The 18505-nt window shown below is 42.8% G+C and overlaps 1 protein-coding gene across 2 annotated transcripts in view; it reads right to left on the bottom strand.

The window, feature by feature from the left end:
- Window positions 1-18505, bottom strand: part of NR3C2 (nuclear receptor subfamily 3 group C member 2) — a 382407-nt gene that overhangs the window by 7111 nt on the left and 356791 nt on the right. Inside the window, exon 9 of one of the 2 annotated variants that reach the window (XM_089912397.1) lies at window positions 1389-16891. The exons of the other annotated variant lie outside the window; for it this stretch is intronic. Coding sequence (XP_089768523.1) covers window positions 16871-16891 — 21 coding nt within the window. The 3' untranslated portion in view covers window positions 1389-16870. Of the gene's footprint in view, window positions 1-1388; window positions 16892-18505 lie in introns of those variants that run through there. 2 annotated transcript variants of the gene reach the window in all.

The following is an 18505-nucleotide window of genomic DNA, read 5'->3' as shown; positions in this document are numbered from 1 at the left end:
AGCAACAGGGCCAGTAACAGAGTTCATAGCGGCAGGGTCACTGAATTGCTCTCATCCAATCCTCATTTATAAATGTGTGAATTGGGTGGGGCAAGCACCTGCGTGTAGCTTTGGGTCCTGGCACTGGGCCTTCCCCAGCTTGTAAGGGCAGGTGCTGTGCCCCCCTTGAGGCCTGGCTGGGCCCTGCCAATGGAGCTGTGGCCGCAGGCGGAGCCAGACTTCCACCAGCAGCCCCCTGGCCTCATCTTGCCAGTGTCCTCCTTCCTTCAGGATCCCAGTCCTGAGCTGGGGGTCTCAGCCCCATTCCCAGCTTTATTAAGATATAACTGACATACAACTTTGTGTGAGTTTAAGGTGTAAAGGGGTAGTAGATTTGATACACTTATAATATTGCAAAATGATGAACACCTCTATCAAGGTACGTAACTACCATTTCTTTTTTGTGATGAAAACTTTTAAGATCTACTCAGTAGCTCTTGCGTGTATAGTACAGCATTATTACTATAGTCGCCATGCTGTACACTAGATCACCAGAACTTATTCCTCTTAATAACTAGAAGTTTATACTCTTTGGCCAACATCTCCTCATTTCCCACACCTTCTGGTAACCACCATTCTACTCTCTGTCTCTATTAGTTTGCTTTTTTAGATTCCACATATGAGTGAGATCAGATAGTATGAGTTTTCTCTGTCTGACTTATTTCACTTAGCATAATGTTCTCTAGGTCCATCCATGTTGTTGCAAATGGTGGGGTTTCCTTCATTCTCATGTCTGAGTCATATTCCGTTATGTGTGTGTATGTGTGGATATGGATAAAGATGATATATAATATCGGCCTGATCTAATATCATCTTTATCCATTCATCCATTCTCAGCCACTTGGAGAACATGAAAACATCAAGGAAAACATCTATGTCTTTCCGCCTGTCCAGCCATTTTCCCTACTCTGTGACCCAAGGACCTTTCCTATCCTCCTGGACCTGAACTACTCCCAATTCTGTAAGGTTAAAAAAAACAAACAAACCCACAAATGCAGTATAGCATTACTGGGTGCTATTCTCTTTACTAGGAATATACTTTCAAATCAGAAAGTATACATTCTAATTTTTCTTTAGTTAATTCTGTATCCTATCATGGGAAAAATGACTTTTGGTCATTTCCCACTGTATTAAAGCAGACAACATTAACATTACATGTCATAACGGTCATCTTAGTAAAGTGTTTTTCACTTTATTAAGTGAAAATCTGTAACTTTCCCTCAGGATTAAAAAAAAAAAAAAAAACCCAAAACAATTAGCAGGCTTAAATTGAGTCGCGTAGTAAGTAACTTTGTGGTAAAGGCCTTCGAAACAAACCAGGAATCCAGAAAAACTCATTGGGAGATATACCTGGTGCTTCTGTTTGTGCCCAAATATGCCCTCAGTCTGTAGACTGATATCTTCCTAGGTAGGTCCAAGGACTGACTTTTCTGTACCCACAGGAAGTTGGGGCCAAATAAGCTGGGAAAGAGCACAAGGCACCATCTGCTGTGGGCTTGTTCAGACACACTTGTGCTTGCTTAGTGAGTGGTACACCTCAGTTTCCCCATCTGTAAAATGGGGGCCATGAGAGTATCTGCTGCAGAGGGGTGCAGCAGAGGCTGAATCAGTGAACTGGCATGGAGTAAGTGCTGAACAGATGCCAATTCTCAATCATCCTCTCCCTCTTCCCAAACTCCTTCAACCATCACTTTTCTCTGCAAACTGGGACACAGCTTGCAAGACCTGCTCTGGGTCATCTTTGTGTAACCTGGTCCTCAGGCCTTCCTTCTATAAAATGTGGGATGGGGGAACTTTGTGTTTGGCCTTTCCTGGAAAGACAGTCTTGAAATAGACTTGGGGTGGCAAGTTTCTTAATTGTTTCCGGTGGTGGGCCAGTGGCTGTGAGCACTAAAAGCCACACTGGGTCCTGCTCTCCAGGTGTGGTACTACAAACGAGTCTCACTGTGGACCGCGGGTCACGCCCTTCAGTGGCACCGGCCAAGGGCACTCGGGACCTAGTTTAAGTTCATCCTGATCTCTGCCCCTGCTGCTGCCCCCGAGGGTCCCTCTGGGTGGCCACCTTCAGGGCTGTGAAGGAGGGTGTTTTTCCTTTTAAATTTTAACCCAAGGGTTGACATCCGAGTTTCTAGGCCATATTAACCCCCCTCCCCCCATAGGACAGCTCTGCTTGGCGGCCACAGCCTGCACATCTCCGGGGCTGGGACTGCCTCACATCCGGAGATAAAGGCTCCCGGTGCTCAGAGCGTCTGAGGTGTGGGGCAGGGGTGAGGTGGAAGGTCATGGTGACAAGGTGGCCTTGGCATATGACCCGAAGGGGGTGGAGCTGGGCCGTGTGGCACTCAGGGAGCAAGTGTGGGGTTGCTCAGGGGCTTCAGAGCAGCAGGAAGCTTGTGAGCGAGCCTGCAGGGCCGGGGCCACTGAAGGGTTTATGCTTGTAAGCAGGAGACAGCACTGCCTGCAGATTCCTATATACAACGAGAGGTAAGGAGCAGAGTAAATCAGTCTGTGAACCTGAGGCAGTGTGCAGGGGGGCACCTCTGTGAGCCTGTAAATGGGGACAGGTCCCCTGCCCCATCTTTAACACCCACACGAGTATTGCCTAGGAGATGCTGGGGAACTAGACCAGATGGAGAGAGACCAGGGCCAGGGGCTCGGCTGTTTTTCCTGGCAGGTTGGCTGGGGGTTAGGTGTCCCAGACGCTACTCACAGACCCTGCATATTAACTGGGGGCTGGCATTTCCTGTGCATCTCTGGTCCACGTTCCATGGACTGGGCAAGCAGCTCATTTCCAGTCATGAGCTATACCCAGGGCTTCTGTTCATAATAGATGTCAGCTGCTGAGGGATGGGGGGCTCTCCTGGGGCACATGGGGTCAGCCTGGAAGGCCAGGGCTGGGCCTCTGACCCTGCGAACACCTGGAGAGGGGACCCCCATTACCACTAACTGACCAAGATGCCTGGGGGCCCCAGCAGCTACCAGAAGGCGCTGGCTTCCTCACAAGCCTGCTGGACCTGCCTGCCCTGGGAGGGCTGCAAACCTCTGAAGATCCCAACCCAGCAGAGCCTGAGCCAACGGCTGCAGTTGCTGGGGTCAGGGATCATCTGAGAATCGAAGCCAGGAACCCCCAGTCACTGAGTGGCCAGGCTGCAGGACCTGCCTGCTGACCCACAGTGCATTGCCAGTGTGCCAGGCCCTAGGGGTCCCTGGCCCTTAGCAGATGTCTGAGTTGGACTGTTGCTGAGGTTGGTACGAGGGCACCACCCCTCCTGGAAAAAACAAGGCACAGGGGAGGGCGGGGCTGCAGGTGGTCAGAGCATGAGGTGGTAGGAACTAGGTCCTGAGAGCTGGGGAGTCACATACTGTTGGGTCGGCAGAGATGTTGACCCATCAGAACAGATACCAGTTCCTGAGCCAAACTACCGTGTCACAGCGAAGTGTCTAACAGTCACGTTACACACGTGTGTCTCCTGGGTGTCAGCCTGATGCAAGGCAGGCGGCACCTCTGCCAGAGCCTGGAGGAGCCAGGAAACATGGGGACAACCAGGTATGATGCATGTGCCCTCAGCAGGCGCCATCCTGTCCTCTGCCCCAGGTACAGGGGGTTGGTTGGGGGCAGGCAGGCCCCACGGTCACAGCCTGGAAGGCTGGTTAATACTAGGCTAGAAGGAGAGTCAAGAACCCTAATTATAATCAGTAATAAGAGTCCATATTATTAGGAATCAAAGAGAGTCCTGCGTTGACTTCTCATTCTGTACAAAAGGCATCTGTTGGGATCACAGAAGTCTAGCTGGACGCTCAACATGATTTATCCAGAGCCTGATGTCAGGGCCACAGCTGTTAGGGTGACAGAGGAGCCTGACAAGGCCACAGGGTGACTGGTGGCACTTTGCTTGTTCGACACTGAAGCTATCAGGCTCAGTCGGTGCCTATTTCCCACTCTCTCCACTGAGTCATCGCCTGTGGCAGGCCAGTAGCTGGGCCCTGCTCCCACCACGAGCTGCAGTCTCTTGGAGGGAGGGGCACGCAGGGAGGGTTCGGCACTGCTGTTCCAAGATTACACAATCAGTGAGCAGTGACTGAGCAACTGAATGATAATGGCCTCTCTGGGTTGGGTCCCACGGGTTTTCAACAGCAAGCCCATGTCTCATAAGTTAGCTGCTGACTCCAGAAATTTCACCTCATGAGGATGGAGCTTTGGCTTGAATTGAGCATTGGGAGGTTTGAAGCTTTATTTGCAAAGATCAGAATTTTAGCCAGATATATTGATAGCATTAGGGGCAAAAGATACACAGCTTCAACTCTAAATACTGTTAAAGTATAGACAGAAATGACTAGCAACTGTCTACCCTCTAGCAATGGCCTTCTGAATGCTGGAAAATGATGCACAGTGATTATATAAGGAGTCTGGGCTTCATTCAAAACCCACAACCGCCACCCAGTGAGGGCTAGTGTGGAAGATGCTGGCATGTGCACAGGTTGGGGCCCCGTGGCCATGCAGGACTGCTTCTCTCTGGCTGGTGACGTCTCAGCAAAATGTGATGGTAACAACACCCCCTCAGCTTGGTAGCATTTGTTTCTACACCCAGAAGAAAATGTACCTTTAACAACAAGGTTAGACTGTTTGCTCGTGGATTCCCTTTGAAAACCCAGGCCCTGCAGTGAGGCTACCCCGCTGAGTGCTGGCAGGCTCTACTAGAGGCTGAGTTTAGGAGAGTCCTGAAGGCCTCCGAGAGGCAACTGAGAGAAGAAGTATCAGCAAGAGACCATCAAAGAGTACTGTCAGCATCATGACAGCATGACACTGACAATCCCCCCCTTTCAACAAAGAATTAGTCATCCATCCATGAACAAAAGCACCTTTGTGGAGCTCTGGGATCCGGTCCCACGTGCAAAGGGACGTGGGGAGGAGTCTTGCCCATCTGTGCATCTGGTAATAGGCAGACAGACTTTGGCATGGGCTATGAAACCAGTGGAGCAGTGAACCTGTCCCAACCCCTCTTGCCATGGTCAGGAAAATACCTGGAGACTGCTGACCTGGGCAGATACCGACTGACAAGGGAGAAATCGCAGAAAGTCAGCCTTCCCAAGGGGAGACTCCTGCACACCACTGGAGCAATAAAATTAAATGAGTTTGGAAGTAGTGGAGAGGAAAGAACTTTACCAGCGCTGTCCCAACCCCTGGCGACACTGCATGGGGCCAAATTATCAGGTGGCAGCAACCTCTCCCACAGGAGAAAAGGAGAGTGGTGAGTGAGTGCTTGGCTACCCTCGTGTTGCAGGATACAGCTGGAGAAACCAGTGGCACCCGGAGTACTGAGGTGGGACTTCCATGACTGGGAGGAGGAGGGAGGAGATTGGGAAAGAGACAGATAAGAATATCCAAGGGCATTAAAGGGACACAGCCATTAAGGTCTACCCTGAGCCTCTGGGAATACTACACCTGGGGATCTCCCTAGAGGGTCCACAGGTACCCCCCAATCCCTGAGTGCTAAACTCATACCTCCCCCCACTCTGCAGCTGGCATCTTGTGCACACTCCTGAGTGTGGTGGCAAGAGTGAGCTCCAGTAGACAGGAAGTGTGCTCAGAAAACAGGCCAGGATCTGTGGGCTACGGAGAAACCACCAACTTGAGCTACAGTGGTGCCACTTTCTGGAAAACAAAAAGAGGCATCTAGTAGCCATCCTGGGGAGCTGTAAGAACCAGAAAAGACATAAAAGCTGCAGAATTCTGCCACAACGAGAAGCAAAAAGGAGTGGAACAGATGTATCCTTACAAAGGCAGAAAAACCCCAGATAATAAGAGCGCCAATGAACAGACTATCCCATCTGAAGGCAACTAGCAATAATTGAAGACAGTATCTGCCACTTCAAGTGCAAGAAAAAGGCAACGCAAAACTACAAGGAATATGAAAAATCAAGAAAACATGCCATCACCAAAAGATAATAGTTCTCTAATAACTGAGCTCAAAGGCATGGACTTTTGCAATCTAGCTAAATTCAAGAATTGCTGTTTTGCACAAACTCAGCTACAAGAAAACTCAGGAAGACAATTCAACAAAATCATGAAGAAATACAGGCTCAAAATGAGTAGTTTACCAAAGAAACACAAATCATAAAAAAGAACCAAGCAGAAATTCTGGAGCTGAGGAGCTCATGGAATGAAGTGAAGAATGCTATAGAGAGCATCTGCAGTAAAGCAGAGCAAAGGAAGAAAGAATAAGTGAGTCAGAAGATTCCAAAATATGCACATTAAAGGAGAACAAAGAAAAAAGAATGGAAAAGAGTGAAGAAAGCCTATGTGATCTAAGGGATTCCATCAAAACACCTAACATTAGAAAAATCAGGGTTCCAGAAGAAGAGAGGGATATGGGGCAGAAAATTTATTTAAAGAAATAGCCAAGAACTTCCCAAACCTGGGGAGAAGAATGGACATCCAAGTTCACAAGGTTAATAGTTCACTCTGTTTTCTCTGTTTTCTCAATGCAAAGAGGCTTACTCTGAAACATGCTATAATGAAACTGTCATACAGCAAAAATAAATAATTCTAAAAATAGCCAGGGGAAAAAAGATTGTAACCTACAAAGGAACTTCCATTAGGCTATCAGAAGATTTCCCAACAGAAACCCTACAGGCCAGGAGAGAGCAGAATCACATATCCCAAGTGCTGAAAGAAAAAAATTGCCAGCCAAACACTATCTGGCAAAATTATCTTTCAAATACATAGGAGAGAAAGACTTTCCAAAACAGACAAAAGCTGAGGGTGTTCATTACCACTAGACCCCCCTTGAAAGAAATGCTGGAAGGAGTACTTCAAGCTGAAATGAATATATGCTAATCAGTGACATGAAAATATATGAGTATCTAAGACACTGGTAAGGGAAAATATACAGTCAGACTTGGAAAATCCTAATTCTGTAATAGGATGGTATGTTAACCACTTAACTATACTATAAAGGTCAAAGAGTATCAAAAATAATTATAGTGACTATAATTTGTTAAATAATGACATCAAAAATATAAAACGGGGTAGCCTGTGTAGACAACTGAAGTTAGGTTGCTATTAACTTAAAATGGACTGTTTTATCTATGCAATGTCTTATGTAAGCGTCGTGGTAACCACAAACCAAAACACCTAGAGTAGATGCACAAGAGATAAAGACAAGGGAAACAGGCATACCAAAATGGAAAATGCCAATTTACAAAGGTAGGCAGAAACAGAGGAAAAAGAAACAATGAAAATACAAAGCAACCAGAAAACAATGAACCGCATGGCATTACTAAGTCCTTACATACCAATAACAACTCTAAATGTACATGGACTGAATTCACCATCGAAAGATGCAGAGTGGCTGGATGGGTAAAATATCAAGACCCAACTATATGCTACCTACAAGAGATTCACTTCAGCTTTAAGGACACACACAGGCTCAGAGTGAAAGAATGGAAAAGAACTTGCTTGTTCCATGCAAGTAGAATCGAAAAGAAAGTGGGAGTAACTATATCTATTACAGACATAATAGACTTTAAGCCAAAAATGGTAACAAGCATCAAAGAAAGTCAATATATAATGATAAAGGGGTACATTCATCAAGAAAACAACGTGTGTGTGTGTGTGTGTACACACACACACACACACACATGCAACATCAGAGCACCTAAATATATTCAGCAAATACTAACATATCTGGTGGGGGAAATATATGACAATCCAATAATAGTAAAGGACTTAAGCACCCTACTTTCAGCAATGAACAGATCGTCCAGACAGAAAATCAATAAGGAGACACGGGACTTGAACCATATATTAGGCCAAATAGACCTAACAGATATTAAGAGAACATTCCATCCAACAGAAGCAGAGTATACATTCATCTCTGGTGCACATGGAACATTCTCCAGGATTGACCATGTGGGAGAACACAATATAAGTCTCAGCAAATTTAAGAAGAATGAAATTATACCAAGTATCTTTTCTGGCCATATGGTATGAAGCTAGAGTTCAACAAGAGAAAAGCTGGAAAATCTACAAATATGTAGAAATTAAACAACACACTCCTGGATAACAAATTGGTCAAAGAAGAAATTTTAAAAATATCTCAAAACAAATAAAAATGGAAACACAACATACCAAAATCCATGGGATGCTGTAAAAGCAGTTCTGAGAGGGGATTTATGGTGATAAATGCATACATTAAGAAAACAGAGAGATCTCAAATAAATAACCTAAATTTACACTTCAAGGAACCAGGAGAAAAAAGGGACAAACTATATCCAAAGTTAGCAGAAGGAAGGAAATGACAAGGATCAGAATGGAAATAGATGAAATGGAGACCAGAAAAACAATAGGAAAAAAAAATCAATGAAACTAAGAGTTGGTTTTTTGAAAAGATAAATGAAACTGACAAAACTTTAGGTAGACGAAGAAAAAAAGAGAGAAGACTCAAAATCAGAAATGAAAGAGGAGATATTACAACTGATACTACAGACATGAACATAAGGATCATAAGAGACTACTAAGAACAATAATATGCTAACGAGTTGGGTAACCTGGAAGAGATGGATAAACTCCTAGAAGCACACAACCTGCTCAGACTGAATCAGGAAGAAACAGAAAATCTGAACTAACCAATAACTGGTAAGGAGACTGAATCAGTAATCAAAAATCTCCAAATATAGAAAACCCTGGACCAGCTGGCTTCACTGGCAAATTCTACCACACATTTAGAGAAGAATTAATGTCAATCTTCCTCAAACTTGTCCTATAAACTGAAGGAATACTTCCAAACTCATTTTACCAGGCCAGCATTACTCTGACACCAAAGCCAAAGAAAAGAAAACTATAAACCAATATCCCTGATGAATATAGATGCAAAAATTCTCAACAAAAGATTAGCAAACGAAATTCAACATTACAGTAAAAGGATTATACACCATGACCAAGTGGGATTTATCCCTGGGATGCAAGAATGGTTCAACATACACAAATAAATAAATACACACTACATTAACAGAATTAAAAATAAAAATTGTACAATCATCTCAATAAATGCAGAGAAAGCATCTGACAAAATGCAACATCCTTGCATGATAAAAACCCTCAACAAATTGGGAATTGAGGGAACATACCTCAATGTAATAAAGGCCATATACGACAAATTCAGGGCTAACATTATACTCAATGGAGAAAGACTGAAAGTTTTTCTTCATTTAATATCAGGAACAAGACAAGGGTGCCCACTCTCACCCCTCTTAATCAATATAGTACTGGAAATCCTAGTTAGAACAATTAGTAAAGAAAAAGAAATAAAAGGCATCCAAATCAGAAAAGAAGAAGTAAAATTACCTCTGTTTGCAAATGATATGATCTTATATACAGAAAATCCTAAATACAAAGCCCCCAAATTGTTGGAACTAATTAACAAATTCAATAAAGTTGCAGAGGTCAAAATCAACATACATAAGTCAGTTGCATTTCTACATATTAACAATGAAACATATGAAAAAGAAATAAAACTATCCCATTCACAATAGCTTCAAAACAATAAAATACTTAGGAATAAATTTAACCAAAGAAGTGAAAGATCTTTACAATGAAAACTACAAGACCATGATGAAAGAAGTTGAAGAAGACACAAACAAATGGAAAGACATCCCGTGGTCATGAATCAAAGCACAATACTGTTAAAATGTCCATACTACTCAAAGCCATGTACAGATTCAACACAATCCCTATCAAAATTCCAATGGCATTTTTCATAGAAGTAGAAAAAACAACCCTAAAACTTGTATGGAACCACAAGAGACTTCAAATAGCCAAAGCAATCTTGAGAAAGAAGAAGAGTCAGAGACATCACTCTTCCTGATTTCAAACTTTTCTACAAAACCATAGTAATTAAAACGGTAAGGTACTGGCAAATAAATAGATACATAGACTTACGGACCAGAAAGAGAGCCCAGAAATAAACCTCTGCATTTTTGATCAACTAACATTTGACAAGGGAGCCAAGAATGCTCAATGGGGAAAGCATAGTCTCTTCAACAAATGGTGTTGGGAAAACTGGATAACCACATGCAGAAGACTAAAACTGGACCCCTATCTTACACCACTCACAAAAATGAACTCAAAATGGATTAAAGACTTAAATGTAAGACCTGATACCATAAAAATCATAGAAGAAAATATAAGAAAGAAGTTCCTTGACATTGGCCTTGGCAATGATTTTTTAGACATGACACCAAAGTTCAACAAGTATGACTACGTCAAGCTAAAAAGCTTCTGCAGAGCAAAAGAATCAAAAAAAAAAAAAAATGAAAAGGCAAACGACAGAACAGGAGACAGTATCTTCAAACCATATATCAGATAAGGGATTAATATCCAAAATATATTAAAAACTCATATAACTCAATAATAAACAATTTGATTAAACAATGGGCAGAGGGACTAAATAGACATTTTTCCAAAGAAGATATCCAAATTGCCAACAGGTATGTGAAAAAGATGCTCCACATCATTAGCCAGGGAAATTTAAATCAAAAGCACAATGAAATCACTCACTGATATCAGATGATGACACCTGTCAGAATGGCTATCACGAAGAAGACAAGAGATATGTGCTAGTGAGGATGTGAAGAAAAGGGGACCCTTGTGCGCTGTTGTTGGTGGGAATGCAAAGTGGTTTGGCCACTATGGAAGAACAGTATGGAGGTTCCTCAAAACATCAGAACTAACCTGTGATCCAGCAACTCCACTCCTGGGTATATAGCTGAAGGAAAGGAAAACAGGATATCAAAGAGATATGTGCACTCTCATATTTGCTGCAGCATTATTCACAACAGCCAAGATATGGAAACAACCTAAGTGTCGACAGGTGAATGGATGAAGATGTGATACACACACACACACACACACACACACACACACAATTTTTCAGCCATGAGAAAGGAGTAAATTCTGCTATTTGCAACAACACTGATGCACTGTGAGGGCATTATGGTAAGTGAGATAAGTCAGACGGAGAGAGACAAATATTCTATGATCTCATTTATATGTAGAATCTATAAAAGCCAAACGCTTAAAAACTGAGAGTAGAAGAATGGTTACCAGGGAATGGGGGACTTAGGGAGATGTTGTTTGAAGGTACAAACTTGCAACCAGTAGATAAATAAGTCCTAGAGATCTAATGCACACCACAGTAACAACAATACTGTTTTATAAAGTTGCTAACAGACTAGGACTTAACTGTTCCTACCACAAAAAAAGAAATGATAATTATGTGACATGATAGGTGTTAGCTAATGCTATGGTGGTAATCATTTTGCAATATATAAATGTATCAAAGCAATATGTTGGACATCTTAAACTTACACAATGTTATGTCAGTTATATCTCAATAAAAAAAGGTACCTGAATCCAACAACACATAAAAAAGATCATACACCACGACAAAGTGGGATTCATCCCAGGTTCACAAGGATGGTTCAACATATGCAAATCAATCAATGTGATATGTCATATCAACAAAAGAAAAGACTAAAACCACATGATCATCTCAATAGATGCAGAAAATGCATTTGGCAAAATTTAACATTTATTCATAATAAAAACTCTTACAAAAGTGGGTAGAGAGGAAACATATCTCAAGATAATAAAAGCTATTTATGACAAACCCACAGCCAATGTAATACTCAATGGTGAAAAGCTGAAAGCCTTCATGCTAAAATCTGGAACAAGTCAAGGATGCCCACTCTCACCTCTTCTATTCAACATAGTACTGGAAGTCCTAGCCATCGCAATCAGACAAGAAGAAGAAATAAAAGGTATCCAGATTGGAAGGGAAGAGGTAAAGTTGTCATTATATGCAGATGATATGATACGATATATAGAAAACCCTGAAGACTCCACACAAAGACTACTAGAACTGATAAATGAATTCAGCAAGGTAGCAGGATACAAAATTAACATTCAGAAACTGGTTGAATTTCTTTACACCAATAATGAAATATCACAAAGGGAATGTAAAAAAAAAAATCCCTTTTAAAATCGCACCCCCCAAAATAAAATACTTAGGAATAAACCTGACCAAGGAGGTGAAAGACTTATACTCTGAGAACTATAAAAACACTGATAAAGAAAACTGAAGATGATTCAAAGAAATGGAAAGATATCCCATGCTCTTGGATTGGAAGACTTCATCTTGTTAAAATGGCCATACTACCCAAAGAAATCTACAGATTTAATGTGATCCCTATCCAATTACCCATGACATTTTTCACAGAACTAGAACAAATAATCCTAAAATTCATATGGAACCATAAGAGACCCTGAACTGCTAAAGCAATCCCGAAGAAAAAGAAGAAAGCAGGAGGCATAACCCTCCCAGACTTCAGGCAATACTAAAAAGCTTCAGTAATTAAAACAGCGTGGTATTGGCACAAAAACAGACTTAGGGATCAACGGAACAGAATAGAGAGCCCAGAAATAAACCCACACACCTATGGTCAATTAATTTTTGACAAAGGAGGCAAGAATATACAATGGGAAAAGGTCTCTTCAGCAAGTGGTGTTGAGAAAGTTGGACAGCTGCATGTAAACTGATGAAGTTAGAACACATCCTCTCACCATACACAAAAATAAACTCAAAATGGCTTAAAGACAAACATAAGACAGGACACCATAAATCTCCTAGAAGAGATCATAGGCAAAACATTCTCTGACATAAATCATACCAATGTTTTCTTGGGTCAGTCTCCCAAGGCAATAGAAATAAAAACAAAAACAAACAAATGGGACCTAATCAAACTTACAAGCTTTTGCACAGCAAAGGAAACCATAAACAAAATGAAAAGACAGCCTACAGGCTGATGCAGCCAACAAGGATTTAATTTCCAAAATATACAAACAGCTCATACAACTCAACAACAAAAAAAACAAACAGCCCAATTGAAAAATGGGCAGAAGAACTAAACAGACATTTCTCCAAAGAAGAAATATAGATAGCCAATAGGCACATGATAAGATGCTCAACATCGCGAATTATTAGAGAAATGCAAATCAGAACTACAATGAGGTACCTCCTTAAATGTGTCAGAATGGCCATCATTAAAAAGTCTACAAATAACAAATGCTGGCGATGGTGTGGAGAAAAGAGAACCCTCCTACACTGCTGGTGGGAATGTAAGCTGGTGCAGCCACTGTGGAAAACAGTATGGAGGTTCCTCAGAAAATTAAAATTGAATTACCATATGATCCAGCAATCCCACTCCTGGGCATATATCCAGACGAAACTATAATTCAAAAAGATACATGCACCCCTATTCATAGCAGCACTATTCACAATAGCCAAGACATGGAAACAACATAAATGTCCATTGACAGATGAATGGATAAAGAAGATGTGATGTATACATACACAATGGAATACTACTCAGCCATAAAAAAGAATGGGATAATGCCATCTGCAGCAACATGGAAGCAACTAGAGATTATCACACTAAATGAAGTAGGTCAGAAAGAGAAAGACAAATACCATATGATATCATTTATATGTGGAATCTAAAACATGACACAAATGAACCCATCTCTGAAACAGAATCATGGACATAGAGAACAGACTGGTGGTTGCCAAAGGTGAGGGGGTTGGGGGAGGGGTGGAATGGGAGGTTGGGGTTAGCGGATGTAAGTTTCTATATATAGAATGGATAAACAACAAGGTCCTACTGTATAGCACAGGGAACTATATTCAGTATCCTGTGATAGGACTTCCCTGGTGGTTCAGTGGTTAAGAATCCACCTACCAATGCAGGGGACACAGGTTCGAGCCCTGGTCTGGGAAGATCCCACATGCCGTGGAGCAACTAAGCCCGTGCGCCACAACTACTGAGCCTATGCTCTACAGCTCATGCGCCACAACTACTGAGCCTACACTCTAGAGCCCGTGCTCTGCAACAAGAGAAGCCACTGCAATGAGAAGCCTGTGCACCGCAACGAAGAGCAGCCCCCGGTCGCCGCAACTAGAGAAAGCCCGCGCGCAGCAACGAAGACCCAACGCAGCCAAAAATAAATAATTTAATGAAAAAACTATCCTATGATAAACCATAATGGAAAAGAATATTAGAAGAATGTATATATATGTATAACTGAATCACTTTGCTGTATAGCAGTAATTAAGACAACATTGTAAATCAACTATACTTCAATTAAAAAAAAAAAGGTGCCATCAGAAAAATACCTAAAAAGATTGGATTTTAAACACTCACCAAAAGGGTATTTTTTGGCCAAAAGCTTGGCTGTCAGTACGCTCAATGTATCAGCTAAATTCTTGGCCTACAGGAGGCATTTGGGGAACTTAGCAGGGTGTTACAGGGCTCTGAACTGCCACCGGCAGCAGCAAAGCTGCCATCTGGAAGGGGTATCTTTTGTTGATTCCTTATTTTAAAAAACTGCTGTCCTCTGCCAAGGGCCAGCCCACATGGAGGCGGGCATCTGGATTCAAGTGTGTCCCTGAGGCAGGAGACAAGCCTCGGTGGGGTTGCTTGCTCATGTCAGCCCTGCCTACAAATTCTAGGCAAGCAGACTCTCTGCAAGGGTGACTCCAGGCCAAAATGGGCACCTCTGGCTCTGCTTCCAGAGGCCCAGCTGCCTGACGACGCCAGGGATGTCCCCTGTGGCCTCAAAGGGCTGGTCCCTGAGTCTAGGCTGGTACGGGCTGGAGCAGCTGGGCCACACCAGGTGCCCAGGAATGGGCTGGTGGCCGGGATGGGAAGCAGGCTGCGCAACATCTCATGAAAAGCCAAGGGCATTTCTGAACACTCACCTCTGCTTCCCATCCATCAGCATCTGACTGTTATCTGAGGTTACATTTTAATTCGTTCCTCATCACCATTTTTATAATAAATTCAACACCAGTCACTGATCTCTGGTCAGTGATGAATATTCAATCTTCAAAATACGTCGTTTGGATGCTGTGCTAAGCAAGATGGGTTCAATTTCCTTCTGATTATTTTTTTTGGTACTTTATTTAATTTCCACTCTGTTTAAGTTTCCTTGTATTACAAGCCTCATTCTAGATCGCGGCTCCGCCTTCCTGTGAATAACGTCTGTTGTACATGTGAAAAACACAAAGAAAAATGACACAATGCAAAAGCAGAAAGTAGAGCTTAAAGATAAGGGGATAATTAGAACATTGCTGAACAAAGGAAATCTAATGAAAGGGTTATGTGTGAAATGCATTGGCACGTTACTGTATATAGAAGTATGAACTTTTGCTACTCTTGTTTTCAATATTTTCTAGATCCTTCTTGCAAATGTACACTACACACGGAACAATGTAAAAACCTAAACCAATTCATATTTATAAGTTACCAACTTTACTGTCTGGTTACATCGAGATTAAGCAGTTAAATCCTTATTTCAGGCTCTGAAAGAAAAGGAACACTGAGTAACAAGGGCAGACACCACTGGCTAAGGACCAAAGGCCTCTTCTGATCCAAGCAGGGACACTACAGTAGAGACCAAGGTGGCTGAATTTATTCCTTTGATCCTACGATGACACTGAATGAATCAGGGGTTGGCAAAGTTGGGCCTCCAGGGCAAATCTGACCTAATAATGGTGTTTGTAAGTCTTTTCATTTTGTTTTTTACACTTTTAAGTGGTTGCAAAAAAAATCTAAAGAATATTTTGTGACAGATGAAAATTATATGAAAAAGTTTTACTGGAACCCAGCCATGCTCATTCATTTAGATACTATCTGTGGCTGCTTTCAGGCTACAGTGACAGAGCTGAGTAGCTGTGGCAAAGACCATGGGACCCACAAGGCCTACAGCATTTACTACCTGGTCCTTTATGGAAATAGTCTGCTGGCCCTGGATTGGAAGGCACGCCAGGGATTCAGTAACAGCCTTGGGAGAACAGGTTTTGGTTGTTTGCTAAAATAAATAAAGCAAGTATAAGATGTTTCCTGATTTTAGAAATATTAAATGTGGGCAAAAGAAGTATATGAATCAAGTGATATAGTGGTGGCCAGATCTGGTGTTCCAAATATTATACAGATTCTTCAAGGCTTTAAAAAATGCTTTAGAGGGCTTCCCTGGTGGTGCAGTGGTTAAGAATCCACCTGCCAATGCAGGGGACATGGGTTCGAGCCCTGGTCTGGGAAGATCCCACATGCCTCAGAGCAACTAAGCCCGTGCACCACAACTACTGAGCCTGCGCTCTAGAGCCCGCGAGTCACAACTACTGAGGCCACGTGCCACAACTACTGAAGCCAGCATGCCTAGAGCCTGTGCTCCGCAACAAGAGAAGCCACTGCAATGAGAAGCCCACACACCACAACGAAGACCCAACGCAGCCAAAAATAAATAAATAAAATTTTTTTTTAAAAAAGGCTTTAGAAAGAATCCTTGTCCATAAAGGGGTTGAACTAGGGAACCGAAAACATTGCCCAGCTTAAAGGATCCAGAATTTGTCCTTTAAATGGAGAGTTCCCATCACTCATGTCTTCCATTTTTGACCTTTGAACCTATAGTCACTGCGGTTCACACACATTTACAGTTGATTCCCATTGTTCGTGGTAGTTATGCTCTATAAAGTCATTGCCAAGAGTGAGTCAGCGAATACAGAGCCTTTGCTCCTAGGGATATAGAGGGTTAGGTCCCCACAAGCTACTGGTCATAACATTTTCATCAAACAAGTGATACATAACCTTGTTTTACGTGTTTCTGTTTAAAGACACCTTATTCCCATGTGTGTTGCTGATTCCTTCACACTGAACTCACGGCCAACAGCATTATTATAACTCATGCCCGAACGAAGCTTATTTTCTCCGTAAGTCACATCACAGCCTCCTTGCGCTGAAAAGCACAAGACAGTGTGTGAGCAGTACATCTGGGGACAATTTTAAACAGCAAAATCACCAACAAAAACGCAAAAAAAGGGCTTCCCTGGTGGCGCAGTGGTTGAGAGTCCACCTGCCGATGCAGGGGACACGGGTTCGTGCCCCGGTCCGGGAAGATCCCACATGCCGCGGAGCGGCTGGGCCCGTGAGCCATGGCCGCTGAGCCTGTGCATCCGGAGCCTGTGCTCCGCAACGGGAGAGGCCACAACAGTGAGAGGCCCGCGTACCGCAAAAAAAAAAAAAAAAAAAAAAAAAGACACTAAATAGTCCACCAAAAGGACACTTATTTACTGTACTGTGAAAGCATATACAATTTCTAGTCCCATTAACCATGACAGTGATAAATAAAACCGATCCACTGGCATCTTCCCAGCCTTTTCAATCTCACTCATTTAAAATGATTTTAGTTTTAAGGTTCCTTTACAGTGCATTGGTGTCTCTTGTTCCCTTCAGTCCTCACGCCCTGCTCCAATGAAGCTTTCTGCCTTTCCTACCCCTGCTTCTTCCACAGACACATTTGCATGGTGCACCATGGGCTGCAAACTGCTCTTCACGCTCAGCATCTCCTCTGATCAACATGATCTTAAAAAGATTATATTATGCCCGGGACAGGCTGCATTGTTTGTGGGGCTCAGTGCCAAATGAAAACTTGGGGCCCCTTGTTCAAAGTTTGCTAAGAATTTCAAGATGGTGACAGCAGACCATTAAGCCAAGAGGGGGGCCCTTTTATGTGCGGGGCCCCCGAAGTGGCAGCTAAGCTACCAGGAGCCATAGGGCTGACCAGGTGCAGGGCTGGCTCTGCACTGCCATCCTCCACAGGGGCTTCTCTCCCCTCTGCTCCTGCCTTCTGCGCCTGCCTCGCTCATAAACCAGGGAAAATGCGCTTAATCACTCCCTGCTTTAATTCTTTTCTCTATACACAGGGTAAAAAGAAATGAGTAAATATTACTATTATTCCCTTTTTATAGAGAAAGGAATTAAGATGAGGTGATGAAGTGTAAATAGTAGTATTTACTCGTCCTTCCTTCATGGAGATATTAGAAGGCTTTAATGCTAGGACTTAGGAAGAAAGGCACTAGGTAAATCCCAGGCATTATATAGTTATTTTAATTGTAAGAGGAGGGATTTAGGCTGCCTAAGAGGGGGGGGATTTATAGACACAGGTGTTAGACAATGAGATAGCTGTCCAAAATCTTCCCTAGACAGATTTCAGATTGGCAAGATTCCTGTACGTCAGATGTGATTTTCTATGAGCGTGGCTTCCTGGACCCTCAGTGGATCTATCTGATGCTTTTTTTCCAGAAAGCTCACCCTATGGCATCATAAATCTCACGGGGTCAGGTGGAAATGGAATGCACATTTCCCTTAACGTCCCTGAAAAAGGCAAGGTCCAAGTTTCTCCCCAGCATCCTTACGGGACTTTCTTTTCCTACAGATTCTCAAAACTAGCTGTGAACAATGGCACATGTTCTGTGGGTATACTTATGAAACTTATGAAATGAATAACGAAGCCAAAGGAGTGGTTATCATAAGAAGAAAACGCTTCTTCCCCTCTCTTTAAATAAACTGG

Source organism: Delphinapterus leucas, chromosome 5, assembly GCF_059928025.1.
Source record: "Delphinapterus leucas isolate spDelLeu-1000000601 "Yukka" chromosome 5, BTC_Dleu_Yukka2, whole genome shotgun sequence".
Classification (NCBI taxonomy): Eukaryota; Metazoa; Chordata; class Mammalia; order Artiodactyla; family Monodontidae; genus Delphinapterus; species Delphinapterus leucas.
This window is presented reverse-complemented; position numbering and strand designations above follow the sequence as displayed.